The sequence below is a fragment of the Atractosteus spatula genome, chromosome 13, assembly GCF_055471065.1.
Source record: "Atractosteus spatula isolate fAtrSpa1 chromosome 13, fAtrSpa1.hap1, whole genome shotgun sequence".
NCBI lineage: Eukaryota > Metazoa > Chordata > Actinopteri > Semionotiformes > Lepisosteidae > Atractosteus > Atractosteus spatula.
This window is the reverse complement of record NC_142718.1, coordinates 29,414,924-29,428,961: the sequence shown is the minus strand read 5'-3', so window position 1 is coordinate 29,428,961 and position 14,038 is coordinate 29,414,924. Positions and strand designations below refer to the sequence as shown.

The following is a 14,038-nucleotide window of genomic DNA, read 5'->3' as shown; positions in this document are numbered from 1 at the left end:
TTAATTGCCCACACAGGGAATACAGATATCTCAAGAGACCTCTAAACACATATTAAGAAAGCACATTTTTGCTACTCTATACTTACACATGCAAACCACATCGTTCTTTGACTAACTGCAGCTTAAAGTAGAATGCGATAAGTTTAAAAATACACTACCACCTAAACATTTGAAAGCCACAAACGATGCACAAAGGGCTTGGAAAACGGAACAGCATTGCTTATTTTCTTTGCAGGGAGCTCTCAGGCTTATTAAATAAAACAGGGATTACTTTGAAAACCACTCTTTAAAAATCATGTGTAGGCTTGGCTTGATGAGAAGACTAAATCCAAAACAGTGCTGCCCCAACCTGCTTCTCCTTGCAGAGAAGTACAGTTTGCAATGCTGGGCTTTTTATTTTAATAATTTCACACTAACAGACATTATCTAGGTTATTAAGTTCCACATTATCACGGTATTCTTATTCCTTTGATTTCTTTCTTGAGGGATATAAAATATTAGGAGGTATCTGCATGAAATCTTCCATGCCCCAACTTTATCAGCTAAAATGTGACTCCTAAAACCTAGTGCCAAACACTGCTTGCAGAAAGCACACAGAGAAAGTATATCAATGTTTTCCCAAGCTTTTGTGCTATGGTATAATACATTTCCTCACATTCAGATATCAATAATTCATTTTAATAATATATAAAGCTAGCACAGCACTCTGCAATGTGTCCAGGTGGTATAATGTCCTTTGAGAAAAATGTATCACCACAGAAGACCTTTAAAATTTACCAATTTAACTACAGGACACTATTAAATGCATCATTATGTATATAGTTTTATGGAACGACATTAATTTCACAAAATATCAACAGCTTTTCCATATGATTAATAAATGTAGAGTAAATGTACTGTAGCTAATTCATCACTCATCTTGCAATGCTAACTTTTGCTGCTAAATTAGTTGGTACAGGTGAAATCTGCTTACCCCTTCTGCCAGGCAGCCTGAATCTGACTCCGATTCATTTACCTCACCTCTCTTTTTGCATACATAAGGTAGCTTCTCATCACACGCTTTGATTTTCCAAAGACCAAGCTGAAGGTTTAAAAGCAGCAATGTTATCTTTTGCAATACATTTCTCAATGTTCTTGGCAAGAGCATATCTTTGGTGAAAATACCATGTCTGAAATCCTGGTTTCACACATGCTGAATTTGCTTTCATTCAACTTCAACGAATGACACTGTACGAAAAGCTAGCTCTTGTACAAGGACACTTTGCACTGTCATGAAACAGTATGACATGATGTTTTATGGTACACTTTTAATTACATTTCCAACAAAGCTAAGTTGTATTTTGTCTAGAAAAATTTACTTTATGAAATTCGAAGGATGTACTGTAAAAACAGAAGAAAATAAAACAAGAGGCAAACCAACATACTGTACCTCTCCTGAATATGCCACACAGTTAGCCATACTAGCTGAAGGAAGACTTGGTTCATCCCTACTCCAGTATGTGAAGGAAACCGGAGATTCATCACTCCACTGGAACAAGCCTGAATTGCTCCTGAGTCCTATCCACACATCCCGTTCAGCATCTGCTAAATTTTTTATAATTATTTATTAGAATGGCAATGCTTTCATGGATAACACAGAACCTCTGAGCACATACTGAATGCAACTGACCATTTAAATATGACTTAAAACACAATAGTGTAATTCACAGTGTTGAGCTGTCAGGACCCCTCTGCTACCGTACTTTCCTTAAGGAACTTTGTTGTAGCTACTGGGTTTCCTTACCTTTTCCTTGTGACTGTTCTTTATAATTATATAGTTTATAGTTTGCCATTGTGATGAGATCAAAAACATAATTGAAACAGGTTTAAAAAACTTGACAACAAAAGTAAGCCCTACCCCCCACCAATTGCTAGCTTCTTTTGTCTAATTTCAAGTAAAGAAACATCTAATAAAACCTACTATACTGATTCACGGCAGTTAACAGATAATAAACCATGAGAGGTCAGGAATACCTTTATGGAGTTTAGTGATGATCAGCTCCACATCTGCTAAGGAGTGAATGCTGATTAAATCTCCTCCCCTCTCCTTACAGGAACTCTGAGCGTTCTGCATGGTATTTGACTCCTCCACCATCATATAACAGAACCCATTAAATGGAAGCCACTCTTTTTCACAAGTAGTCGTTTTGTACATCCATGGGTCTGCAAAAACATTTTTGAGAAGAGCGTAAAAGATTTCACATTACAGTTCGGTTGCATACAACAAAAGAAAAGTTACCCAAAATGGCTCCTTTAAAAGTTGGCAATTCAGCCTAAGGATTTCCTTCATCCATGCATTTTCCTTGAGAATTGGCTTCAGCACTGCATAGTGTTGTACTGCACTGCAAATACATGCCAATCTTTAAATTCAAATCTTTAAAATGCCACAGTTGTTACACTGTGAAATTTGATTCTACTTATTTTCACAGCCACATGTACAGAGTTAATTTTCAAACTTTTTAGACTGCTAAAATAACAAAAAGCATTTTTTATTAAAGATATGTTTCCTGATTTGGATTCCCAAAACAGAATAAAGAGCTTACTTATTTCAGTCTGTGATTCATGGATGCGTTTCTTGCAGATGTATGGCAACTTCATTTCACAAGACCAATTCTCCCAGTGGCCTTGAGAATTCATCACTCCACAGCTGGATTCTTTTAACACAGATCTCACAGGCATCCCTTACACACAAAAGGGAAAAAAAGGGAAGAATGTTCAATCACTTGCATAACTGCGAAAATACAACACATTTACAAGAACACAAAATGACCACTGGTTTAAAGCGGATGTCTTTGGCACCCAGTTTGGGTTTTATATAAATTAAACTCGTGTCTTTCTTAAACTGAATTATAAAGAATCCATTCAGGCATCTGACTCTTATTGAACAAGTCCAACAATACCCACCACGCACACTGGTTTTTGCAGGCAATGACCTTGTTTGCTATAATGACTCCTTTGTTTGTACAGCTCTGTTTATTGTATTAACAAAATGCAGGCTGTCTGATTACTCAAACATGATTATTTAGAAAGTAGACAGCCTTATAGTTACCTTCATTCCAGCCCACAAACACAAGTGGAGTCCTGTCAGACCACTGCCACCCATGTGATATATCCAGCTGATTTAATCCAATCCAGACAGAATCAGGAAAGCTGCTTTCCACAGCTGGTGGACACAAACACAGATTAAAATATTAGAAACTGTCCTACACAGTGACTTATGATTGACCTTCATTAGCAATGCTGCTAGCACAGACACACACGCAGATAAAGTTCTCCAAAACATTTTTCTGTTCAACAATAAACAGAGTTTGCAAGACTTTTGAATTTGCGTCTGTAAAGAATTCAAGAGAACACTTTTTTTTTGACTGAAACTGTAAACGAGCAATCCTTTATTAGGATTACCAGCACTAAACATCCGAACATTGTTTAGAATTACTTGTTTGTATTCCAGATGACTGTATTACGTTGCTATCCTATATTAATATTTGAAAAACACAGATAGCTAGCCAAACATATTACATTTCTATTATATTCACAAGAAACAGCATGACTTGATTTTCTTACTGTATAAATTCAGTACAGTGTTCACACAAATGCTTACCCATGCAGAAGATTTTGAATGTTGAAGTATTATACAATTAACACCTTTAAATCATTTAAATTAAGTCAAAATAATTCAAATATTAAATCTGCGCACTTAGTCGTGGTTAGATGCACATCGCTCTTTAACACGTCTATTGTTATTACACCTTCTGACTCAAAATCTATCTCCGGTCTTAACAACACACAGTACACACTGTGGTATGACTGACCTACTGGCAGAATCTAAAATCTAAAAAAAACAAATCCGCAATTAAAAAATACATCAGATGGGAATTTCCTTTTGCACAGAGAAAAGCCTTCTCACCGTGTAGGGAAGCCTGCTCAGAGGAATTATATATGCTCAGTAAATCCCCTCCTTGACTGAGACATGACACACGAGCATCTTTCCAAGTCAGTGCCGACTGAAAGTTAAACTGGTAGCAGTGTTCGTCCCTCTCTTCCCACAAGACTTTGCATCCTTTTTCTATGAAAAAGTTCAACAATAATTTGGTGAAAAACTACTCCCGAGATGTTTGAGCCAAAAAAAAAACACATAAAGCAGAAAGGACACTTGATTCAAAATGACATTATACAGCAAACTGTACAATGCATTAGCCTGATTGTTCATGAATGAAAGTCCATTACAACAACATTAATGGAAAAGTAGCATTTCTGTGTCTTCTAAAATGTTCTTGGATTGTAAAAATCAATTTAGGCTAGGCACTTGTCAAAGACTGCGGTCCATTAACAACAAAAGGCAATGCTAAAAACGAGTGCAGAAAAGCTGCTAAACTTGAAGTTCTGACAATTTGTAAGGTGTAGTCATACATACAGTCATGTTTTATGAAGTGTTTAAACTGGGCTCCTGGAAAATACAACAATGGGTGGTGTTGGGGGCTGTCCTTTCCTTACAAAGAACTCTGCACAACAAATTGTTATATTACTTTATTACTTTTACATTTGATCCGTGAATGAGGAAAGGCGAATAGCACTCACCAGGCTTCAGACAGACTCCCCACTTGCCATCTGTATCATAATCTGCAGTGGTGGGGCACCATTCCCTCCCTTCCTCTCTCCCATCGGAGATACAGTCGTGATGCCAGGTTCCATTCACTTGAAATGGGAGTTCACAAGGTGACCCAAAGGAGTTCCCTCTCGTCGTGTACACCACTGAGAAGAGGACAGGCAGAATGATGAACCGACTTCATATTTTGCAAAATGGTAAAAAACACTCACTCAGAAAAAAATGGCTTCTACTCCTAACACATTTTAAACATGTTGAGGGTTTATTAGTAGCAGTATATCCTTACTCCTACAAGTCCCTACATTGGCTGCCTATCAAGTCACATATTCAATATCATGCATGACAATCTTGTGACTGACTTTCAAGGCTCTAAATAATCTGGTTCCCTCATACATCTCTGAACTCATTCTTGTTTACACTCCCTCCTGTAATCTCTATTCAGTTGAGGCTGGTCCTTTGCTCACTGTACCTTAGACTAAATCTCAGACTTTTGGCGAACATGCTTTTTTTGTACCTGCTCCATAATGAGAAACACATTCTTTCACTCTCTTCAAATCACCTTTTTACCAAGACCTATGTCTGACTGCCCTACATGTTGTTTTTATGAACCTGTATGTTCTTGTTTAATTATTTTCTTTCGATTGTGCTATTTTTGTCTTAATCACTATGTATAAAGTCCGAGGCTTGGAGAGGCACTTTAGAAAATAAGATATTATTATGAAAATCTCTCTTTTGTCTTTGCAAGGAACATCTTGAACATTTTGAAACAAAGAGAGGGAGAAATTAGGAACCATACAGAACAGGGCAAAATACCTTAAGCTTGTAAAACCCATCAAGCAAGCCACTCCTTGAATGTTTGCATAACTTAATTTCTACTTGCTTAGGTTTAGTTTTCCACAAAAAGTTCAAAACAAGCTTAATTTATTGTGCTTAAAAAGAAAAGAAAATATTAAAAAATTCAAAGGAATATCACCAGAACAAGGTTCTAGGTTAGCTGTGCATGTTCTTATGAAATCAGTATAGATGTTGCCTAATATAAACTTGAGCCATCATAATTTTTTTCAGGGCTGAAAATGTAATAAAAGCTTCACACTTTCTTCATTAAGGTGGCTACTTCCTTATCTTGCTATGAATACCTTACATTATTCAAAGTTCAAATACAAGGAGTAGTACATCTTCAAGTTTGTGTTCTTTCAGAAAGGTTTTTTTTTAACTTTTCATAATGTTCATAAGTAGAATCATCCATCATAAAACCATAAACCATTTATAATTGTGGCATAATAATAATATTTTAACCTGTTAACTGTCAAAATAACTAAAGACTCTTTTAGTTGACACTTTATTGAGCAGAAGTTGAATAAATGAGGAATTATTTTTCCAGTGCAAGAGAGTGTTAATCTATGGTGAATGTCTCAACAACCTGGCTAAACAAACTGACCAAAACTGGAGTGAAATCCTTTATCTACAGACTCAAGCCATTGAAAAGAGATAATGAACAAGAATTTCTTCTCTTTCAGAGTAAACATAAATTGTATGGACAATATGAAAAACACCTTTCTTCAGTTCCTTGTTAAAACCAAACTACTGTGGCCCCGGAACTGAATTTTTGTTGTAACATTCGCTTGTGTCACAGTCACCGAGTGGTTCTTTTAGTTTTAATCCTACTAAAAAACTCCCTTAACCTTAAACAAGAAGCAGCTTCTGCCAAAACTCTAGGAATTCCCTTAGTTCTAAATGTTGTTGCTGGAACAGCATCCTTTGTGGATTTGAATTCTAAGAAAGTTTCAACCATTACTGATTACACTCCTTTTTTACAGTGTGGGTACCTAAAAAAACTTTACAAATTTCCTCTAATGTAACTCAACAGTAACAGGCCAATTATAATATTGTTACTCAAGAATATCTTGTTACATTAAGGAGGTGAGTCCCTCAGGTCTTTATTTACTGTAATGGTGACCAGGATACATTCATAACCTGCTAAAAGAAAAAAATATACACTGTATATATTCTAAATATTATAAAATGTTTAACTTACAAGAGCCTTCATGCAAAACCATTTTAGTGTAACCCAACATCAGCTCAGCCCTTGCACTCACCTTTATAAGGACGCTGGCAGATATTTTCGGAGCTGTTGTCTCTGACCCACATATCCGTTAAATCACTGCTTGTAGTTATGGTTCCATTTGAAACAGCTAATGATCTCTGGAATACACCATACAGAATACCTCCTCTACAGCGCCACCATAACATTATTTTTTTATGGTGACACTCATACATTCCAATGGTTTTTCTCGTGGAGTCAAATCCTAGGCACTGTGATGATCCAATGTGAAAAAGTCTGTGTTCAGATCCCCATTTCCACTGAACAGAAGCATAAGAGTCTTTGCATTCTGTTAAACTCAGCTTGGAGTTTTCAGCTTGAAGACACTTGTTGGAGCTTTCATGACGAATTGTAAATATGCCATTATCTAGGAATAGAAGAGAAGACAAAACTGAGAATGAGCTCTTTAAAATCTTTTTCTAAGCAATACATTCACAAATATAGTTTTTTGCTAGAGTAAGAAGGTTACTCTAGAATTAATCCAGAATTCTGAATCTTTTTAGTCTTGAACAGTGAAGACATCTGGGGGACCTTATTCAACAATTTGCAGCTATTCAAAGGCATTAGCAAAGGCTTCTCAATGGACTTCTGATAACTAAGCTTATTTCAAAAATCAAATTGAGATAATTGGATCTCTTTCTACTATAAAAAAACAAATAATAGATGGGCCAAATTACCCTCCCCCCCATAAGTAACCATTCTTTTATCGCATAGTGACTGGCAAAATGTAACTCACATTGTATATCTTTTAAAAGTTAAATTACTTTTCATGTACAATTAATAATAAATATTTCATATTAAGTCAATTCACTGATGTGCACTGTACTGTTAATGAGGCAGCAGGTATTGATTGTGTAGATCTATACTGTAAAATTATGCCAAGAGACAAACAGTACACTCCTCTCCAAGAATCAACCAAGAGGCAAGTCAGTTCCTGTTCTGCCCGGCATTCAGATTTGGGTAGGGGGACTGTATAACCCTGTAGGGACTATGTAGACTGAGTTGGGAAAGCTTGTGGTGTATGTTTTAAGATTAGTTTTGAAACCATAACCTATCTTATTTCATGTTTTGAAACTCCCAAAATGAACTGAACTATAACTGACCTCTGGTACTACTTTTTTTCTTCATTAAACCAAAACATGAGATGTTCCTGAGAACATAAGACAGGTTACAAACAGCTGGAGGCCATTTGGCCCATCTGACCTATTTGGTAGTTTATTACTTATTGATTGAAGGATCTCATCCACCTCCCTCTTGAAGGAAGGAAAGCCAGGGTATCGGCTTCAACCACATAGCTGGGTAGCTTGTTCCATCCTCCCACTAACCTCACTATAAGCAATGACATTTTTTGTAGAGTAATTACACTGGCAGGAGCAAAGTGCAGTCTTATCTGCCCTACTAATCAAGGAATAAGACCACATAACCATATAGTGAGCAAGCCAAATGAACAGAAACCAGGACTCAGTTAACATTCAGTTTTTCAAATGAATCTTTACAGTGCGCTGCTCATCCTCGACATCAGCTCTTTAATTCACTGTTATACTGCTTATCGAGGACAAAAAAGCAGCAACAGTTCAACTCAGGAATATTGTCAACTTCCTGGCTGAATACAGGAAAACAATTTTATACATTTAAAATTTTATATTAAAAACTCAGAACACTGTATAAATCAAAATCAATACATGATCAATCAACACTACCTGAACTACATTTCTAGCTCCAAATGAAAGGTAGTAATGATTTTTTTCCAGTTTCTACAACAGGTAGCACTTATTGTAACTTACCATCTCTTCAAATAGTTATATTCCTTTTTCTGTAATTTAAACATTCAGTGGGAAATGCTGTTTTTTTCATTATTATACCTACTATTCGTATTTAGTAATTTCCAAAACAACACTGACAAATGTTTAGACCTAAATCCAACCACGGCTATTATTGCAGGACTGTAGTTTGCAGTTATTTTAAAGTAATGTCAGAAGTATGATGACAATTTCAAAAATAATTTTAAGACACTTTTAATGGAAGGAGAAAGGCCCAGTGCAAGACTCCGTGGCCTCTGTATCTTCCATTTTGCTCTGAGCTCTTGGTTATTTAACTGAACACCACATTAACCTAATTTGCAAAAAAGGCTTTTTAATTTTATTTATCTCTGAAACCGCAAGACATTAAGCAGGAACTCTTTAGAAGCAGAAAACAATGAAAAAAGCATGGAAATTATTATTGAATTATTATGGCACCATTAAACAACCAAACGTCAAGCAGGAATGTGAGCCAATAGGAAATTCAGTCGTGAGGGCAGAGAAAGCCCAGGGCTAGGATGAGCCATCCCTGGTGGAGATATCAAGGTGTGAATGAGTTTTATGTGGCTGGATCTACTCGGAGATGAAGCTTATTTGTGACCCTGAACTATGCGCGTCCGCATTTTGAGTACGAATTAAAAAAAGATGTATCAGACCAGATACAGTAGAATTCGTTTCAGTCAAGGGTGTCTAATCCTTGTCGCGCACAGCTGCTTTCTCTGCAGGGTTGGATTCTAGCTCACCTCTTTACTATCTTGTTCCACAAATTACTGGGTTGGTCAATTGATTAGGACAAGTTTTGCAGCTTTTCGCATTTCTCAAGGTGCCGCAGACTTACAAAGTTCCCCTACCCCCAAGGACTAGACAGCCAGAAAGTTATCTACGACTTTCCAAAAAGTGATGAGGGTGAATGGAGATGGTCGTGTTTGGGATCATACACCTTCTTGTGTTTAGCAATTCCACGTTTTAAATACACACAGGTCTTCTTAAGAAACGAAAAAATAATAATTAAGTGAAACACGAACATATTACAGTGATATTATATGTTTTAAATCGATAATTATTTTAGCTTTCAGAAGTGTGTTCTTGATTACGTTGCTTTTAAGAATAAGTACCTATGGCAACGTGATCGATCACAAAAATACTGTATAACAAAAAAAGTTTATTTTTGCATTTTCTAGTTCACTTTACATTCTACTTTCAAATTTTAATGTTTACGTAGACAGTAGACATAAACCAAACAAAATCTATTCCCGACAAATTGCAAATGCAGACACTTTTTTCTGTAATCTGTGACTAACAAAATCCTGTTATCGGGTATATTACATGACTAAGCGATATTGGGTTGCCTCACTGTGCGACACCGAACTGTCTGGGAAATTTTCGAAGATTACCCGGTCGCTAGTCTGTTAATTTCAGTTTCTGTTCTGAATTTTTCTGAATATTGGTGAAACGCGACCGAATTTAATGAGTGCTGGGACTTTCAGTGCGTCTTCTCCAGACGAAATCTTAGTTTTCTTTACTCTTCAATTTCAGCATGGAGATAACACTGCACAATTCGCGGTTCCTCACATGGTCATTGCTAGCAAACTAAAGACTTCCGGGTTTTAACTGAAAAAGTACATATCTAGCAAGCTAATCCTTAATCCCCCCACCCTTTTGCTGCCCGAACCGCTGCACCAAAATGAAGTTTCGAATTCGAAATAGAAAGGTGATCACTTACCCGTATCTCCATTTGCTGTACAGGTTACAAAATAAAAGGGCGTACAGCCCAGGAGTAAAAACACATAAATATGAGCCCTTAGTCTCGGACCCTTCTTCATGCTTATAACAGTGCACCTGCTATACAACCTAAAGCATGAAATTTACAATATATCTGCGCAATAAACCCACCCTTCTCTACAACCGCCAGAACAGCTGACAGCCCTTATCATTAGTCTCCACCCTTTCTGAAAGCTTACCATAATAAACTAGTCTTCGGGACGCTTTCAACACCCTCCATTGGACGCTTCAACAACTCGTCATGTGTTTCTGTCTTAAAGTGTAGCCGCTTCTCCGACGAAGACGACAATTTTTACTCGAGATGTGGGTTTAGAAATGACTCGAATTGTATGTGCTTATTTTATACGTTGCGTAATATGTTATTTAGATAAATTAGTTTCCATTACTCTTTCTATAAAAAATAATACCCTTAATATTAAGATTTTTTTTTAAAAAAAAGGTTTTCAAAAAGTAAAAGTGAAATTCTATGTTAACACTATGTCAGTGTTAAAAATATACCTTTTTACTAATACCATTGAAAAGAGTGTGGTACAGTCCAGTCTTCCATTTTCACCGAAGAACAAGGCTGTAGTTTTCTTTTATTTTGTAGCATTAGGGAAATAGATCTACTGTATGTCTTTTAAATTTCTTTGTATTTAATTAGAGTAAAAAGGCACCAAACCGGAAGTTACAGGGTTTGCAGTTCTAATTTGTGACAGAAGAATCTGCAAGCTTAATGAATTGTACAGAGACTGACAGCGAGAGTCACTGGAAAATGAACAAGACGTGACTGATGAAGCTCTGAAGAGCTAATGTTGCGAAAAATTGCTTTTACTGTACCTTTATAACACAGACAATTGAGTTTTCTCTGGGTGCTTCAGTTTTCACCCCCAGTCTAAAAACATACAGTTAGATTCATTGGGTTTAGATGTCAGTGTGTTTGTCTGTATCTGTGTGTCTGCACTGCGATGGACTGTCTCCTGCCTTGAGCCCATTGCTTGCCAGGATAGGCTCTGGCTCCCCGGCGATGCTGAATTGGAAGTAGAGCTTAGGAAATGCATGGATGTAACACTGGTCTTGTATTAATGAGCACCAAATGGGATGTTGTGGCTTAACTAACATTTGCCTCCAGCTCCAGTTAGCTCCAGCTACATGGGCTATATCTGTAGGGTTGCTCTTCTTATTTAAGTAGAGCAAAAAGTCTTGGATGCTGAGAAGGAGTAAGAAGAAGAAGTATGGTGATCTCAATGAGGCTGGGACCAGTACATTCTTCACTACTGCTACCCTGACCGGGAAAAAAAGGCGACTCTGTTTGGCATTTTCAACATGGCCCTCAGAATTGCTGGTGCAGTAATGGGACAGTAATTTAAAATTGATGAATCCATTCAAGCTCATGTCCTTCTTGGCAAGAATCCATCTGTGTGTTCTTCAGTCTTAACACTCACCTGGGGTGTCTTTAGGGAAAATGGCACGCCCCACCCCTACTGATGGGCACGGGACAGAGCTGGAGGCAGTGCACGTCTTTTTGTGGATATTAATTATGGTAGGCATAAATCATGGAATATTTGTACAAAACAATTTCCGCTTCAAAATGCTATGTTTCATTAACCCGGCATGTCCAATTCAAACATTTGTCAGGTAACCGGTCCTTTCATATGATACACAAAACCATAAGTTATCCAAGATGTTACATTTTAACCCTGTATCTGCAGGTTTTTATTTCATTTAACACCCTTTTGACCTTGGTGCTGTGCCCACTTATAAAGCTGGGCCTGAAGTTCACCTGGATATTTGGAACTGGATCTCTCTCTAGCACCTTCTGGTTTGCTTTTGTCCTCAACACACAACCAGACTTGCTCCTGATAGCTAATCTCCTGCATCCTCATGACATGTTTAAGACCATATTTTAGTTTTAGTTTAGAAAAGTTTTTAAGGAAAGCTTCAAGCGCATCCAGAGCAGCTGCAAAAATAGTAGAGAAATAAAAATACATCCACAAAAAGACATTAAAGGAAAACCACCCCACTATAGCAGCATCAAACAGGCCACCCACAGCCACATTTCCAAAACATCTCTCTCTTTCTTGTGAGAGCTTCCTGACCTACTGTATCCACATCCTCCTACTTTTATTTGCACTGACCCTATGTCTCATTTGCTGTGGCTTGTTGATTGCCGATAACCTTTTCTTTAAATGCTAATTCACAGTTAACCAGCAAAATCCCTTATTGCATACCTTTAAATTATTCCATCTTTTACCAAGTACCAATTAATAACAAATTTTCATTTACAGTAACAGCCATTTACGCAGGCTGGTGTTTAATGGGGCAATTTGAGTGAAGTACTTGTCTCCATGGTACAACGACAGCATACCACCCAGACTTGAGCTCATCACACTCCAGTCTGAAGTTCAGAGCCCTAGCCATTACTCCATGCTGCTGCCTGGCGCTTAACATCACATCAGATAATTGTTAACCTTAATTAACCATTTACTCCAAGGTTAATTTCAGCTCACAAGGAGCAATTCCTAAATTCCAACTGTGCGGCAGCTGTAAGATCCCTATTAATACTATTACACTGAGTGCATACCTTCAAACTCATACACCACAAGCACGCATACATCCATCCACCCTCGAAACTGCTTTAGCCACTACAGGTTTGCAGGGAGTCAGAGCCCAACCCAGCAAGCAACAGGTTACACCCTGGTCGGGATGCCAGTCCATTGCAGGACACACACAAACACACGCACACTCACACCAGAACCCAATTCACCTAGGAGTGATAAAAGGGATATTATTAGGAGCTGAATAACATTTTACTGGGAAAAGAAAAATGAACACATTCAATAGGTTTTTGCTATGCTTGTGTACTGCGAGTGCATTGAGTCCATCGTAACTTAAGATTGTGAGCTAAAATAAAACACAGTGATAAACCTGTTTTAATGTGCCTCTATTTTTTACATTACAGTGTTTTACAGTGTCTCTATGTCATGAAAAGGGCTGAAAAGAAGAGAGAACTTCTGTTTTCTACTGAATAGATTACCATTTTTCACTGTTCCAGAATGAAAAATTTCTATTGGAGTTATGAGATTGCTAAAGCACACTTTGTGCCAAAGAACTATTGTGACACATTACACAGCCCAAGGACAGATTAAAATATTATGTATATTTAGTAAAACTATGTACAGAGATTTCATAATATACTGTAAGTCTCTTTGACCCTGTTAAAGCAATCTTAAAAATGCTTAAAAAAGTGTTAGTATGTGGATGAAAAGCAGAAAATGTGCAATTCTGATTGGCAGAAAAAGTCATAGATTAATCTTTTAGTGAAAGTGATTCATGAGCCTTTAACATTTGATAAGTATTACTGAAGGCTTTATATATTAGTTGAAATTCAAGCCCACTTTTATTTTTATATCAATTGCAGATGGCTACTACCATTCTGTTCTTTCCATAGTCATTGAATGACAGACTCTTTGAAGTTTGAGCAACCTGCATTCGTCAAATACCTGTGCAAGGAAGGATGCACTACAGTGCAGATCCATGGGCACATGATTACTGTGATGGAGAGAGCTCCTTCTCCTTATTTCACATTACACTCCATTAGACTCAATTACTGTAAACTACATTCTGAGACCACTAGCATCTTTAAACAGTTAATATCTAGAGGACTGACTTTCATGTTCAGAAATTAATCTTAAGCACATTATTTTTTTGAGATAAGAAGACCTGAGATAA

At 37.1% G+C, this 14,038-nt stretch overlaps 1 protein-coding gene across 2 annotated transcripts in view; it reads right to left on the bottom strand.

The window, feature by feature from the left end:
* Window positions 1-10,489, bottom strand: part of ly75 (lymphocyte antigen 75) — a 30,646-nt gene extending 20,157 nt beyond the window's left edge. The window contains exons 1-9 of one of the 2 annotated variants that reach the window (XM_088929903.1): window positions 10,269-10,489; window positions 6,742-7,113; window positions 4,618-4,791; window positions 3,947-4,105; window positions 3,089-3,202; window positions 2,583-2,720; window positions 2,014-2,202; window positions 1,430-1,584; window positions 974-1,081 (exon numbers count right to left, since the gene is read on the bottom strand). In XM_088929903.1, the coding sequence (XP_088786029.1) occupies window positions 974-1,081; window positions 1,430-1,584; window positions 2,014-2,202; window positions 2,583-2,720; window positions 3,089-3,202; window positions 3,947-4,105; window positions 4,618-4,791; window positions 6,742-7,113; window positions 10,269-10,368 (1,509 nt within the window). In that variant the 5' untranslated portion in view covers window positions 10,369-10,489. The remainder of the gene's footprint in view (window positions 1-973; window positions 1,082-1,429; window positions 1,585-2,013; window positions 2,203-2,582; window positions 2,721-3,088; window positions 3,203-3,946; window positions 4,106-4,617; window positions 4,792-6,741; window positions 7,114-10,268) is intronic. The other variant, XM_088929904.1, reaches the window with a different exon arrangement.
* Between the last annotated feature and the right edge of the window lie 3,549 nt (window positions 10,490-14,038).